The 15,004-nt window shown below is 47.5% G+C and overlaps 1 protein-coding gene and 1 long non-coding RNA gene across 6 annotated transcripts in view; one reads left to right on the top strand and one right to left on the bottom strand.

Moving 5' to 3' along the window:
* The window catches only part of PTPRA (protein tyrosine phosphatase receptor type A), a 118,410-nt gene extending 108,316 nt beyond the window's left edge, over positions 1–10,094 (top strand). For all 5 annotated transcript variants that reach the window (XM_081332182.1, XM_081332179.1, XM_081332180.1 and 2 more), the window contains 3 exons: positions 457–608; positions 1,820–1,955; positions 4,076–10,094. In XM_081332182.1, the coding sequence (XP_081188308.1) occupies positions 457–608; positions 1,820–1,955; positions 4,076–4,150 (363 nt within the window). In that variant the 3' untranslated portion in view covers positions 4,151–10,094. The remainder of the gene's footprint in view (positions 1–456; positions 609–1,819; positions 1,956–4,075) is intronic.
* Positions 6,143–14,040, bottom strand: LOC308670633. The gene is made up of 2 exons (XR_014027050.1): positions 13,143–14,040; positions 6,143–10,507 (listed from the first exon to the last, which is right to left on the bottom strand). It is a non-coding gene; the product is annotated as an uncharacterized lncRNA (long non-coding RNA).
* Positions 14,041–15,004: the final 964 nt, after the last annotated feature.

Genomic DNA, 15,004 nt, shown 5'->3' with positions numbered 1-15,004 from the left:
CTCCAAAGCACCCGAAGGCAGGACAAGAAATAACAGGTGGAAGGTCACCAAAGAGAGAAGCAACCTAGAATTAAGGAGAAATTTCCTAACAGTGAGAATAATTAACCAGTGGAACAGCTTGCCACCAGAGGTTGTGGATGCTCCATCACTGGAGGCTCTTAAGAAGAGATTGGACAGCCAGCTTGTCTGGCTGAGGAATTCTGGGAGTTGAAGTCCACAAGTCATAAAAGGGCCAAGACCCTCGATATAGACTTTAAGAGGAGTGGACTTCAACTCCCAGAATTCCTCAGCCAGCTTGTCTGGCTGAGGAATTCTGGGAGTTGAAGTCCACAAGTCATAAAAGGGCCCGAGTTTGAAGACCCCTGGACTAGAGGACCTCCGAAGTCCCGCCCGACTGTTATTCTATGTTCTCTGAGGATCACGCTTGCTTCAGCGTGCCTCTGCTTTTCCCCGCAGGAAAACAAAAGCCGGCAAATCCGACAGTTCCACTTCCACGGATGGCCAGAGGTGGGGATCCCCAGCGACGGGAAAGGCATGATCAATATCATCGCAGCTGTGCAGAAGCAACAGCAGCAGTCTGGCAATCACCCCATCACTGTGCATTGCAGGTAACACGAGAGAGGGGTGTTTGTGTGTGTGTGTGTGTGTCTGAGGGCGCCCCCTGTGTGATAATAGACTCACATCCATGAGGGTTTTGAAGAGCAGCGTAGGCCGATTCCATTGATCCAAGACAATTTTCATCTTGCTTACTTGTATTTCTCCTTCTCTTTGCCACAGTAAAGAGGTGAGTTGGGCTGAAAGAGAGAGGGACCCAGTTGGTTTCCCTGCCCAAGGCAGGCAGTACTAAAACTCACCGTCTCCTGGTGGTTGGCCCAAAGTCACCCAGTTGGCTTTCATGCCTGAGGCAGAACTAGTACTCACTGCTTCCTGTGGGTTGACCCGAAGTCACCCAGCTGGCTTTCGCGCCTAAGGTAGGACTAGAACTCACAGTTTCCCGGTTTCTAAGCCGGCTTGTTATGCCTAAGATAGAACTAGAACTTACTACTGCATGATGATTGGCCCAAAATCATCCAGTTTAGCTTTCATGCCTAAGGCAGGACTAGAACTCACCGTATCCTGGTGATTGGCCCAAGTATACAGCTGGCTTTCCTGCCTAAGATGGAACTAGAACTCACCATCGCCTGGTGATTAGCCCAAAGTCACCCAGTTAGCTTTCATGTCTAAGGCAGGACTAGAACTCACCGTATCCTGGTGATTGGCCCAAAGCCACCCTTCTGGCTTCCATTCCTAAGATGGAACTATAACTCACCCTCGCCTGGCAATTAGCCCAAAGTCACCCAGTTAGCTTTCGTGTCTAAGGCAGGACTAGAACTCACCGTCGCCTGGTGATTGGCCCTAACTCACCCAGTTGGCTTTCATGCCTGAGGCAGAACTAGTACTCACTGCTTCCTGTGGGTTGACCCGAAGTCACCCAGCTGGCTTTCGCGCCTAAGGTAGGACTAGAACTTACAGTTTCCCGGTTTCTAAGCCGGCACCTTAACCACTACACCAAACTACCTCTCCTCTTTGAAGAAACTTTGCTTCACAATCTCCATGTCTCTGATGTCCTGGAGTCGGTGATAGCTTCAGAACAGAGAGTTGACCCAGCCCTTCCTCGTCTCAACCGAAGCACTACTATTCTCTCTACTATCCCTTGGAAGTCCAGGGAACCTTCCTCCTTCCTTCCACGGGCACGGAGTAGACCTTCCTAGCTCTTGTCGTCCGTTAAGTTGGGTCTCTGGAGAAGGAAGGGCTCCATCCATCTCCTCCTTCTTCACAGTGCTGGAGCTGGACGGACGGGGACGTTTTGTGCCTTGGGGACCGTCCTAGAAAGGGTCAAGGCGGAAGGAATTTTGGACGTCTTTCAGACCGTGAAGAGTTTGAGGTTACAGAGGCCGCACATGGTGCAAACACTGGTAAGCATCAACCACAATGGGGACGTGACAGCTTAGTCCCCAACTTACTGTTCTCTCCCAGCCTGTGCGAGTCCTTGCTATGCTCACAAGGGGAACCTCCTCTTCCAAGAAACAGGCAGGAACCCCAAGAAAAAAACAAAACCCCTTTTATTCTCACAGACCTGAGTCAGTGTCCAAGGCAAACAAACACAGTCCTCAGAAACTCCATCCTCAACACGAACGGTTGCCTTTGGCAACCAGCACCTCTCACACCTTCCCTTTTTATAATTCAGCCCAGGCGTGGCTTCCAAATGCCTTCTCCTTTGCCTTTGGAGCCGCCCCATTGCCTTCCTCTGTCCTACTCGCTTCTCTTGCCGGCGTTTTCGTGCATCCTGGATTTGTGCCAGTAGTGCTTCATCACCGTCCAACTCAGATTCCCAGCACAGCTGTGTCTCAGCCTGAGGGCGAGTAGAGGGGCCAGGCTCCTCGTCTTACTGTAAGTCTTGGAGCTCCTCAGAGCCTTCCTCCGACTCTTAATGTCACTCCAGGCCCCTCCTCCTCCTCCTCATAGGATTCCTCAGACTCAGCTGCCGGATCCACGGGCTGGCTGGCGAGGAATCACAACACTTACAACAGTTTGTTTAGTGACCGAAGTTATAACAGCATCGGGAAAAGTGTGGATTTTTCACACAACTATTGCAGCATCCTCACGGCCAGGTGATCCAAATTCAAAACGCTTGGCCACTGGCTCGTATTTATGACGGTCGCAGTGTCCCAGGGCGGTCACGCGATCCCCTTTTGCGACCTTCCGACAAGCAATGAGGGGAAGCCAGATTCACTTAACAACCATGTTACTAACTTAACAACTACGGGGATTCACTTAACAACTGTGGCAAGAAAGGTCGTAAAATGGGGCAGATCTCACTTTATAACTGTCTCATGTAGCAATGGAAATTTTGGGCTCAGTTGTCCTAAGTTGAGGACTACCTGTAATGGACTAGAAATTGTGATCTGTGTTGGGCTAACTCAGGGGTCTTCAAACGTGGCCCTTTTGTGACTTGTGGACTTCAACTCCCAGAATTCCTGGCTGAAGAATTCTGGGAGTTGAAGTCCACAAGTCACAAAAGGGCCACGTTTGAAGACCCCTGGGCTAACTGGTCTTTCTTCATAAAGTTCTTAATTTGAGGTGCAAGAAGTCCTGGACTTACCACCATCCCCGAGCCATATGGTTGTTAAGTGAATCACCATGTGGCCACACCCGATTTTACAACCTTTTTGCCACAATTCGTTAAGCAAATTACTGGGTCCTTAAATGGATCCACTCCCCCTCTTGACTTATCTCGTCAGAAGCCATAAGGTTGCGAGGGAAACCTACAACCATTGCGGTTATAATACATAACAGTTGCCAAACAACCCCCAAATCACGACCCCTTGACTGGGGATGCCGCAACAGTCATAAGTGCCAAGACCGTTCATAAGCCACTTTTTTATTCCAGCACCGTCGTAACTTTGAGTGGTCCCAAAAGGAACGGTCATAAGTCAAGGACAGCCTGCACATTTTTCCATAAAGAATTGCCTAGTTTGGATCCCTGGAACTAGAAAAATGCTTTCAGGCAGGAATGTGGACCGGTACTGAGCTGCAGCACAACAGCATCCGGTCCGCACAAACAAGCAAAGTCCCCCATCCATGGGATGTAGGCAGCACACAAACCCACGCCCCCTCCGGTCCGTGGAAAAACCTGTCCCCGCGGAACCGGTCCCTGGTGCCCAAAAGGTTGGGGACCTCTGCTTTATGGCAGTGGTCCCCAACCCCTGGTTTGTGGACTGTTACCGGGCTGCAGCATGCCAGCAACCAGTCCACACAAACAAGCAAAGCCCCATCCGCGGGATGCAGGCAGCACACAAACCCACGCCTCCTCCGGTCCGTGGAAAAACCTGTCCCCACGGAACCGGTCCCTGGTGCCCCAAAGGTTGGGGGCCTCTGTTTTAAAGCGCCCACTTAAGTAGATAACTCTCTATGCATGAATTTCCACAAATACGTAGGAATTCTGGGGACTTCCCAGCTTTGTCCGAAGGTCTTTGTGGGGAAACCATGGCTTGTTCTGTCACTCACCACCCTTTCTCCTCTGCCTAATCCCTAGGAACAGTACGAATTCTGCTACAAGGTGGTCCAGGAATATATCGACGCGTTTTCAGATTACGCCAACTTCAAGTGAAGCCAGATCCGCCGGAAGAAAAAAAAGAGTTGCCTTCTTTAATACTTTGTAATATTCTGTTTGTTAATATCCTTATTGCCCCCCCCCAAAAAAAATTGTGTATATAATCTTAACTGTTCTAGAAGGGTTGGTACCATAAGATTGCTATTAGCTGGAGATTTTATATGTAGCAAAAGTGTTAGGAAAAAAAAAAGACATTGTAGGCACTTTTCCAATGTTTTATTGGGGAATTAAATAGTGTGATATTTGGATTAATATTGTCGGGGGGAAAAACAAACAAACACCCTCTCTTCTGGAGAGTTTATGCAGGCTGTTCTTGGTTTTTTGTTTTTTTTGGTAAATCTTTCCCCCCCCCCACTTTAGGGAGTAAAGCTTTTTAAAAACCAAATGAGATTTCTTATTAGCAGCGGTTTCTTTGAAAAGGAAAAAAAAAAGTGGCACACCAGTAACATTCTTAAAGCTTTTTTCTTTTTTTTTTCTTCCGCTCCCCTGGGAAACCTCTTGGAGTTCATTATTTTACAGGGTTGGTGTTTTTTTTTTGTTTTTTTCAAAAAAGAAGAATTATTTAGCAGAGATTTTGGTAGAGGAGAAAGAATGTCTTCCCGTTTGCATCCCTTTCCAAACCTCTTCACCGTAAACTAGTTAAAAGCGTGGAAACTTCCGTGCTCTTTGGAATTCAGACTTGGATGCTTCCGACTGATGTTATGAAATGTAGAATAATAGGCTTTGAAAGGGACCTTGGAGGTCATCTAGTCCAACCCCCAACCCCACCGCTCAGGCAGGAAACCGGGCCTATACCATTGCAGACAGGTGGCTGTCCAATCTCTTCTTACACAAGCCTCCAGTGCTGGAGCATTCACAACTTCTAGTGGCAAGCTGTTCCACTGGTTAATTCTCCTCACTGTTAGGAAGTTTTTTTCCTTATTTCTAGATTGGATTTCTCTTATTTTTTTTAATTAAACAACTCTATTTGGAGAGTTGAGGATCCCAGCTGGATGGAGAAAGTGCTCCGTTTTTTTTATTTTTTATTTTTTTTGGATCATCTACAAAGGTCCCTCTGAATATTTAGGGTCTGGCACATCTGGATATCATCCTGGTCCTTCCTCTTGACTGGCAAGTTTTCGAGTGGCAAGCAGCTGTACCACTGCTTAATTCTCCTCACTGTTAGGAAGTTTCTCCTTATTTCTAGATTGGATTTCTCTTTTTTACTATTATTATTAAACAACTATATTTGGAGAGTTGAGGATCTCAGCTGGATGGAGAAAGAGCTCCATTTTTTTAGGGGGATCATCTACAAAGGTCCCCCTGGCACATCTGAATATCATCTTGGTCCTTTTTCTTGACTGGCAAGTTTCCCAGCTTGTTCCTCTGGATGCTGAAATGCTTCAAACTAAACCATGTTTTCCTTTCCAATTTATGCGCTTTGCACACTGGCCTCGCTGCCTCTAATGGAATCGCAACTGGGGTTTGTGTTGCTCGTTTCACTTCGTTTTTCCCACTTGGAAGTGGGTTGTGCAGCCCTACCATTTCCACCCTTCCGGCAGTTTTAGGCTGATGGATCCTGGTTGACTTCCATCTTCTCATCCTTCCTTGCTTTTGCATCGTGAGCTACAAAGCCAAGGAGAAAAGCCCCCCAATTTTACAACTTCCTAAACTTCACCCGAGGTTTTTTTTATTATTATTATTATTATTATTATTTCTTTTTCCCTCTTATATTTGGGCTTCGCAGCTCCTTGGTTTCCAGAAACGTAGCTAAAATTCTTCTAGAGTTTCCCAGCGAGAACCCTTAAACGTTTTGTAAACTTTGCACATCTTGGCCGCCGTAAACTGGTCTTTCTCCAAGTGGATTTGTTCCAAAAGTCCTGAGATTCCCGCTCCCCAAATTTCTGGAATCAGTTGGGGGAGAAATTGCTTTGGGCCTCTTAACTTTCTTCTCTTAGACAGTTGTGGCCAGCAGCCCCCCCCCCCCCCCACACACACACAGACAAGTGATTCATGCTGTAAAATTGGATATATTTTTTCCCATTAAAAATTAAAAAGTAAAGAGTCCTGCTGGGTTGGAAAAACGGAAGAGGATATGGAAGGAGAACACAGGAGGTATTTTTTTTTTTTTGGAAAGAATTTTTTTTTCCCCAACCCTTATCATCTTCCTGTCTCTTAATACTCCCAGTCTGATACTTTGGGAGAATAGCTTTCAGGGTTTAACGCTCGTATTTTTGAAAAGTTCCCTGGAAATAGCACAACAAGAAAAAGGCGGGGGGAGTCTTTAAAAATGGCATCATAGGAATATTCATAAAACAGCTAGTCAAGACACTTGCAGCGTCTCACTGAAATCTCTCAAAAGAGGCGAGGTAAAGTCTTCAAAATATAATCTTACCAAAAATCCATCATTAACCCCCCCCCCAAAAAAATGTGATCAGATGGTTTGAAATGACCCCTTTCATCAGGAATATAAACCTTTTTTTGAACACCGGCAGAGCGCCTAGGCCAGGGGTAGGCAACCTTGGCTCTTTTATGACTGGTGGACTTCGACTCCCAGAATTCCTCAGCCAGCATGGCTCAGCTTGGAAACCTCTCCCTTTCCCCTCAGCGTGGCTGGCTCAGGAATTCTGGGAGTTTCATTTCATTTCATTTATTCAATTTGTATACCGCCCTTCTCCCGAGGGACTCAGGGCGGTTAACAGGGCATATATAAATAACAGTACAAAAATTAAAAAGAGATTAAACAAATGCCCAATTAAAAATTACAATAACAATAAAAACAATAAAAAAACCCATTAAATAACCCAATGAACCCCATCAGGCCAGACCAGCTAGTTCAAATAAGTGGGTCTTCAGCCCGCGCCGGAAGGAGCGAAGGTCCGCTGCCATCCGGAGCTCGACCGGCAGTTGGTTCCATAACGCCGGAGCGCCCACAGAGAAGGCCCTCCCCCTGGGGGCCACCAGTCGACATTCCCTGACCAGAGGCACCCTGAGGAGGCCCTCTCTGTGGGAACGCACAGGGCGGAGGGGAGTTGACGCCGGCAGCAGGTGGTCCTCGAGGTACCCCGGACCCATGCCATGTAAGGACTTAAAGATCATAACCAAAACCTTGAACCTCACCCGGAAGACAACTGGTAACCAATGTAGCTCGGGGAGCAAAGGTGTAACATGGGAGTACCGGGAAACTCCCAAGACAACTCTCGCGGCCGCATTCTGTACCAGTTGGAGCCTCCGAGTGGTCTTCAAGGGAAGCCCCATGTAAAGAGCATTGCAGTAGTCCAGGCGAGAGGTCACGAGTGCATGAGTGACTGTACACAGGGCATCCCGGTCCAGATAGGGCCGCAACTGGCGCACCAGGCGAACCTGGGCGAAAGCCCCCCTAGTCACGGCCACTATATGATCTTCGAAAGTAAGTCGTGAATCTAGGAGGACTCCCAAGTTGCGGGCCCTATCCACGGGGGGTAAGGACTCACCCCCCATAAGAAGAGATGGAATATTTTGAATGTCCCGGGATGCCGGAATGCACAGCCACAAGTCATAAAGAGGCCTAGGCCTAGGCCAGGGGTAGGCAACCTTGGCTTTTTTTATGACTCGTGGACTTCAACTCCCAGAATTCCTGAGCCAGCCACGCTGAGGGGAAAGGGAGAGTTTCCAAGCTGAGCCATGGCTGGCTCAGGAATTCTGGGACTTGAAGTCCACGAGTCATAAAAGAGCCAAGGTGGCCTACCCCTGGTCTAGGGAATTTTGGGAGTTGAGGTCCACACATGCTGGAGGAGGAATTCAGGGAGTCAAAAGTCCACACCCGTCGGATGGAGAATTCTGGGAGTTGAAGTCAGAATAAACAAGAGTTGGAAGGAACCTTGAAGGTCTTCTAGCCCCACCCCTGCTCGAGCAGGAAACACCCAGATGCTGGCCAAAGAATTCTGGGAGTTGAAGTCCACCCACCTGAAAGTTGTCAGGATTGAGATGTTTGCTTCTTCTTTTTCCTTCTTCCACCCACCCGGTCTTTTCAAGGCAGGAAAGGGAAAATCACCCCAAAGGAGGGTGCTGAGAGACATCGAAGACACCCCCCCTCAAAACTGATTCCCCTCTTTGGGTTCAGCTGCCCCCCATGTGATCCTTTCCAGCACCGCATTTGTGATGTGGGCTGGGTGCCTTTCAAGCAGAGAGAAGAATCAGCCTTTGGGTGCTAACCATGGGTGATGAGGACACCTGTCACCCTTCCTGGGTTTTGTGCCTTCCAGATGTGGCCCATCTCAACTGAGAGATTTGCTAGCCTTGGGAAGACCCTTAACTGGATCTTGAGACATTACAGACACCCTGCAGGAGACGATCGCCTTTGGGAAATCCCAGCTAGACCTCCTCGCTCTTTACTAGCCAAAGCATCTGCAGTGAAGCATCTGGACGTCCATTCCAGCTTAGGGAACCAGGGCTAATCTTAGTAGACCACAGAACCGGCTCAATAAAACAGAAATCGATTCTCGTGATCCATCATGTGGGTGTGGGACGTGGTAGTCCCTTCCCCTTCCGTGCTGGTACATCTCAAAAACAGCAGAAGCTTACTACGCTCTTGCTGAAAGCAGGAGCAAATGAGGAGTCCTGGGCGCTCTCTGAGCTGGGTGGTTTCCTTGCAGACGTTTCATGACCCAGCTAGGTAACGTCATCCGTGCTCTGTGTTTATGTAGAGAAGAGGCTTGATGGGAGTGTTGACTCAGCTGTTGTTTGCTGTTGATTGTTAGGCTGAGTTGGTAGTTCCCTCTACCAAGTTCCATTAGGGTGCTACCAAGAGAGCAAACCCCACTCCTTTCTAGCACTGATGATGTCACCTAGTTGGGTCACGAAACATCTGCAAGAAAACAACCCAGCCCAGAGAACATCAAGGACCCTGCACTACTACTACTATTCCTTTTCTCCTCCTCTTCCTCCTCCTCCTCCTTTCCACAAACCCTCCTCCCTTCTAGCACTGATGATGTTACCTAGTTGGGTCACGAAACATCTGCAAGAAAACAACCCAGCCCAGAGAACATCAAGGACCCTGCACTACTACTACTATTCCTTTTCTCCTCCTCTTCCTCCTCCTCCTCCTTTCCACAAACCCTCCTCCCTTCTAGCACTGATGATGTTACCTAGTTGGGTCACGAAAGGTCTGCAAGGAAACCACCAAGCTCAGAGAGCACCAAGGACCCCACAGTCCTCCTCCTCCCTTCTAGCACTGATGATGTTACGTAGTTGGGTCATGAAATGTCTGCAAGGAAACCACCAAGCTCAGAGAGCATCAAGGACCCTGCACCATTCCTCCTCCTCCTCGCAAACCCCACTCCCTTCTAGCACTGATGATGTTACCTAGTTGGATCACGAAACATCTGTAAGAAAACAACCCAGCCCAGAGAACATCAAGGACCCTGCACTACTACTACTACTATTCCTTTTCTCCTCCTCCTCCTCCTTTCCACAAACCCCCCTCCCTTCTAGCACTGATGATGTTACCTAGTTGGGTCACGAAACGTCTGCAAGAAAGCCACCCAGCACAGAAAGCACCATGGACCCTTCCATTTCCAACCCTGAGCTACAAATATTCTCCTTTGCTGGAGCAACCTATTTAGTGGCATCCTGGCTACCCTATATACACGCAACACTCCCATCATAAAGCTACACATATTGTGGTGTTGGTAGGCTCATAGATAGCAACTTTTGTCTGGCTTTCGTTCTCTCGTTGGGCTTGCAGTTAGAGGGGGCATCATAGCTGCCTTAACCAGAGGGGGGGGGTGTCAAGCTTTGTGCCAAAACTGAGTCTCTTGTTTCCCTCCCCCCCCCGCAAAATGCCAAGGCAGCCCACGCAAGCGATGTCCCCTCTTCCGTTCCTCTTCTGTAATTGTAATTCTTCTCTGCCTCATTCCGAATGTCTTAATATCTTGTATTTATTTTTGTTGACCAAGTAAATGCTTTTCTTTTTATTTTTTAACTGGGCTGGTTCTTTTCTTCTACCCCCGTGCAAAAACAAGGCCGCGCAGGTCATCCTCAGCTCCAACTTTCCGTCACTAAGCTGGGACGTTTCTGCCTTTCGGCCGGCCCCATTTTACCGTCTCGCTCGCCGCAGACGTTGTTCATTGGCGACGTGGTTGTGAGGTGAAACTGGCTCCCCCGTGGACGGGGCTGGTCAGAAGGTGGCCAAACGGGGATCCCGGGAACCGTCCTAAATACGAACCAGTTGCCAAGCCTCCGAATTTTGATCCCGTGACCGCAGGGGATGCTGCGACGGTCGTAAGTGTGGAACGACGGTCCTAAGCCACTTGTGCCGTTGTAAATTTGAATGGTCACTAAACGAACGGTGGTAAGTTGAGAAGGACCTGTTTTGGATGGAGGATTCAAACACACCTGTAGGGAGAGGAAAGAAACCCCGGATTATATTTGGATGCTCTTAAGGACGTTTTTTTTCATTTTCATCTTCCAGTCAAGGCATTCATTTAATACAGTGGCCTTCAAACCTGGCAGCTTTAAGACTTGTGGACTTCAATTCCCAGAATTCCTCAGCCAGCCCTCAGGGCTGGCTGAGGAATTCTGGGAGTTGAAGTCCACAGGTCTTAAAGTTGCCAAGTTTGAAGGCCGCTGATTTAATAGGTGGATAATGGATTAATTTGAATTTGGAAGCCCTACAGATCTTTCATTATCAAGCTGGTTTGGTTATCGCTGGCCACTTGGGAAGGAACATTTGCCGAGTGCCGCGTAACAGAGTGAGCGCCTGTTACTCGTCCCAGCTTCTGCCAACCTAGCAGTTCGAAAGCACGTAAAAATGCAAGTAGAAAAATAGGGACCACTCTGGTGGGAAGGTAACAGCATTCCGTGCGCCTTTGGCGTCTAGTCATGCCGGCCACATGACCACGGAGACGTCCTCGGACAAGCGCTGGCTCTTCGGCTTTGAAACGGAGATGAGCACCGGCCCCTAGAGTCGGAAACGACTAGCACGCATGTGTGGGGGAATCTTTACCTTTAATTGGCAGATCTTCACATCTTTGAAGACACACAAAGAAAAGGTCCTAGGTACGTTTTAGATGGATATTTGGGGGCCAAGGCAATTGGTGACCACTAGCCTTCACAGGTACAATGGAGCCCCTTTGGTCTAGTAGTGAAGGCACCAAGCTAGAAACCAGGAGATGGTGAGTTCTAGTCCTGCCTTACCATGAAAGCCGGCTGGGTGACTTTGGGCCAGTCGCCAGGAGATGGTGAGTTCTAGTTCCACCTTAAACCTGAAAGCCGGCTGGGCGACTTTAAGCCAGTTACCAGGAGATGGTGAGTTCTAGTCCCATGTTGCATATGAAAGCCGGCTGGGTGACTTTGGGCCAGTCACCAGGAGACGGTGAGTTCTAGTCCCACCTTGCACATGAAAGAGGGCTGGATGGATGGGCCACCTCATCCGATTCTCCTGAAGACCTCGAATGGATGGATGGGCCATCCCGTCCCGTTCCCACCAGAGGTCATCTCTCAGCGCCATCAAGGCCATCCCAGCTCCAGTGTTGTATTTTTGTGTGACAGAAGCTTCCGCAACCAATTTCGCTTAAAAAAACATGTTCCCTGAATTGGGTCTAGCCACCACGGCTGCCTTTGCAAGCTGAAACGGCCTCTTGTCCATCCGGCCCGTTGTTTGCTTAGCATCTCAATCCAATCCTTGGCTGATGAGACCGTGGCCAGTGAGACAGGAGACGTGACGCGCGTCTTGGACCTCTGACGGACCAGTTTGTTTGTGTAGCTGTGTTTGCTTTTTTTAAAATACACAATTTCAGAAGAGACACGCCAGGATAAAATTAGCCCGTGGCCTTGCTTACAATTAGATTTGCAAGTTTTCCATTGAGGAGGGAGAGAAGAATGACGAGTAGATGACACTTCCTGTTTTGAGATTCCCCCCCCCCCCCGTCTCTCTTTTGATCACAATTAAAACGTCAGGAAGTTCTAGTTTGTTGCTATTATTCTGAACAACTGCTGTTACTTTGCGTTCAGAAATATCTCGGGTCTCTTGTTTGTTTCCATTCTCTTCTTCTGGAGTCCCATTCTACCTAGAACAGGGGTAGGCAATCTTGGCTCTTTTATGAATCGTGGACTTCAACTCCCAGAATTCCTGAGCCAGCCATGCTGAGGGGAAAATGAGTTTCCAAGTCCTCAAGTCATGAAGGGGCCACAGTTCCCCCATGCTGTCTCAGGAATTCTGGGAGTTGAAATCCTCAAGTCATGAAGGGACCATAGTTCCCCCATGCTGTCTCAGGAATTCTGGGAGTTGAAATCCTCAAGTCATGAAGGGACCATAGTTCCCCCATGCTGGCTCAGGAATTCTGGGAGTTGAAGTCCTCAAGTCATGAAAGGGCCATAGTTCCCCCATGCTGGCTCAGGAATTCTGGGAGTTGAAGTCCTCAAGTCATGAAAGGGCCACAGTTCCCCCATGCTGGCTCAGGAATTCTGGGAGTTGAAGTCTACGAGTCATGAAAGGGCCACAGTTCCCCCATGCTGGCTCAGGAATTCTGGGAGTTGAAGTCCACGAGTCATGAAAGGGCCACATTTCCCCCATGCTGGCTCAGGAATTCTGGGAGTTGAAGTCCACGAGTCATGAAGGGACCATAGTTCCCCCATGCTGGCTCAGGAATTCTGGGAGTTGAAGTCCTCAAGTCATGAAAGGGCCACAGTTCCCCCATGCTGTCTCAGGAATTCTGGGAGTTGAAGTCCTCAAGTCATGAAAGGGCCACAGTTCCCCCATGCTGGCTCAGGAATTCTGGGAGTTGAAGTCCACGAGTCATAAAAGAGCCAAGGTTGCCTATCCCTGACCTAGAAAATACAGGTAGTCCTCAACGTATCACAACAACTGCCTGGAATTTCTGTTGCTAAGCGAGACACTGGTCAATTTTGATCACTTGACCCTGGGGATGCCCATAACGGTCGTAAGCATGAAAAACCATCAAAAGTCACTTTTTCCAGTGCCGTTGTAACTGAATGGTCACTAAACAAACGGTTATAAGTCAAGGACTACCTGCAGGGTAGAATTCCCTAACAAGAGCCATGCTGGCGCAGTGGTGAGAAGGCAGTATTGCAGGCTGACTCTGCCCACTGGCAGCAGTTCGATCCTGACCGGTTCAAGGTTGACTCAGCCTTCCGTCCTTCCGAGGTTGGTAAAATGAGGACCCAGATTGTTGCGGGGGGTGAAGGGTTCTGTAACTGGAACAGAAAGAAATTGTTTAGCCTAACTATTGCTATCTCGCTTTTGTAAGCCAGCATTTGCGCCGGGGACAAATTTCATGCAAGTGTGGGCAAACATGCGCGCGGATGGGATGTACTGGAGGAGGGAATAAGCGAGTGGGCAGGAATGATTGATGTCTTCCTTATGATGTAATGGCACCGTTGTCCGATTTTCATTGGCTGACAAAGTTTATAAAGCCATGCTACTAACTTTCTAAGGTGTGGCCCTTCGGGACACGACTCTCCCGGCGTTCCAGATTTTTTATTCCATCAATTAAAGCACTGTTTTCTCAGGAAGCCTCCGCTTGAGTTGCCTGATTAGACTTTTAATGGTGTCTCCAGTTCAGGTAAGGGCCAGGGACCTTACAGGGGCAAAAGGCTGACTCCGTAAACCGCTTAGAGAGGGCTGCGAAAGCACTGTGAAGCGGTATATAAGTCTAAACGCTATTGCTGTTGTCCCGTCCAAATTTTCCCCACGGCCCATCTTGCTTAGCTTGCAAGCTCAGTCTAGGCCAGTTGCCAGCTGAGAACAATGGAGGCTAAATATATTATAAGGATGTTATCATGAAGTCTTTCCAAGATCCCAGAGGGTCAAAAAACCAGGCTGGTGAGAGTCCCAGCATTGCGCAGCGTCAGCAAAGCATCCTGGAGACTCAGAGGCTTCCACTGAGCTAAGAGGCAGCAAAGATCAAATTGGGTGAGCGATGACTTGGCTGGCACATGGGAAGGACTATAAGTATCCAGAGCGTAGTGCTTGAGCACTGACCACATCTCAGCACAAAGGAGGGAAAAAGCCATTGGAGGTGAGCAGACTTTTTTTTGCTAAGCTTCTCTTTTAAGATTTGCAACTTCCTAGCAACTTGGATTAAGGGAGGGATACAAAACTCTGTGTGTGTGTGTGTGTGTGTGTGTGTGTGTGTGTGTGTGTGTGTGTGTGTATCATCATCATCATCATCATCATCATCATCATCATCATGTCATGTTTATGCAGTGTATATTGGAGGTGGTTACCCTTTGAGAGCTGTAGGCAAGGAAATCTCATTTTTAATGTATGCTGATTAATGTAAAGTGTCAACAAAGTCATTGTTTTGTTCTGTTCTGTTCTGTTCTGTTCTGTTCTCTTCTCTTCTCGATATTCTCGATATTCTATTCTCCTCTATATTGTATTCTATTCTATATCCTATTCTATTCTGCATTCTATTCTATTCTTATTCTATTCTATTCTATTCTATTCTATTCTATTCTATTCTATTCTATTCTATTCTATTATTCTATTCTATTCTATTCTATTCTTATTCTTTCCTATTGTTATTGCTCTTCTCTTTCTGTTCTATTCTATTCTATTCTATTGTCTATATTGTATTCTATTCTATATCCTATTCTATTCTGCATTCTATTCTATTATTATTCTATTCTATTCTATTCTATTCTATTCTATTCTATTCTATTCTATTCTATTCTATTCTATTCTATTCTATTCTTATTCTTATTCTTATTCTATTCTTATTCTTTCCTATTGTTATTTCTCTTCTCTTTCTGTTCTATTCTATTCTATTCTATTCTATTCTATTCTATTCTATTCTATTCTATTCTATTCTCTATATTGTATTCTATTCTATATCCTATTCTATTCTGCATTCTATTCTATTCTTATTC

The sequence above is a fragment of the Vipera berus genome (genome assembly GCF_964194415.1).
Source record: "Vipera berus genome assembly, chromosome: 7".
Classification (NCBI taxonomy): Eukaryota; Metazoa; Chordata; class Lepidosauria; order Squamata; family Viperidae; genus Vipera; species Vipera berus.
The sequence above is the reverse complement of the archived record's forward strand: the minus strand, read 5'-3'. Positions and strand labels throughout refer to the sequence as shown.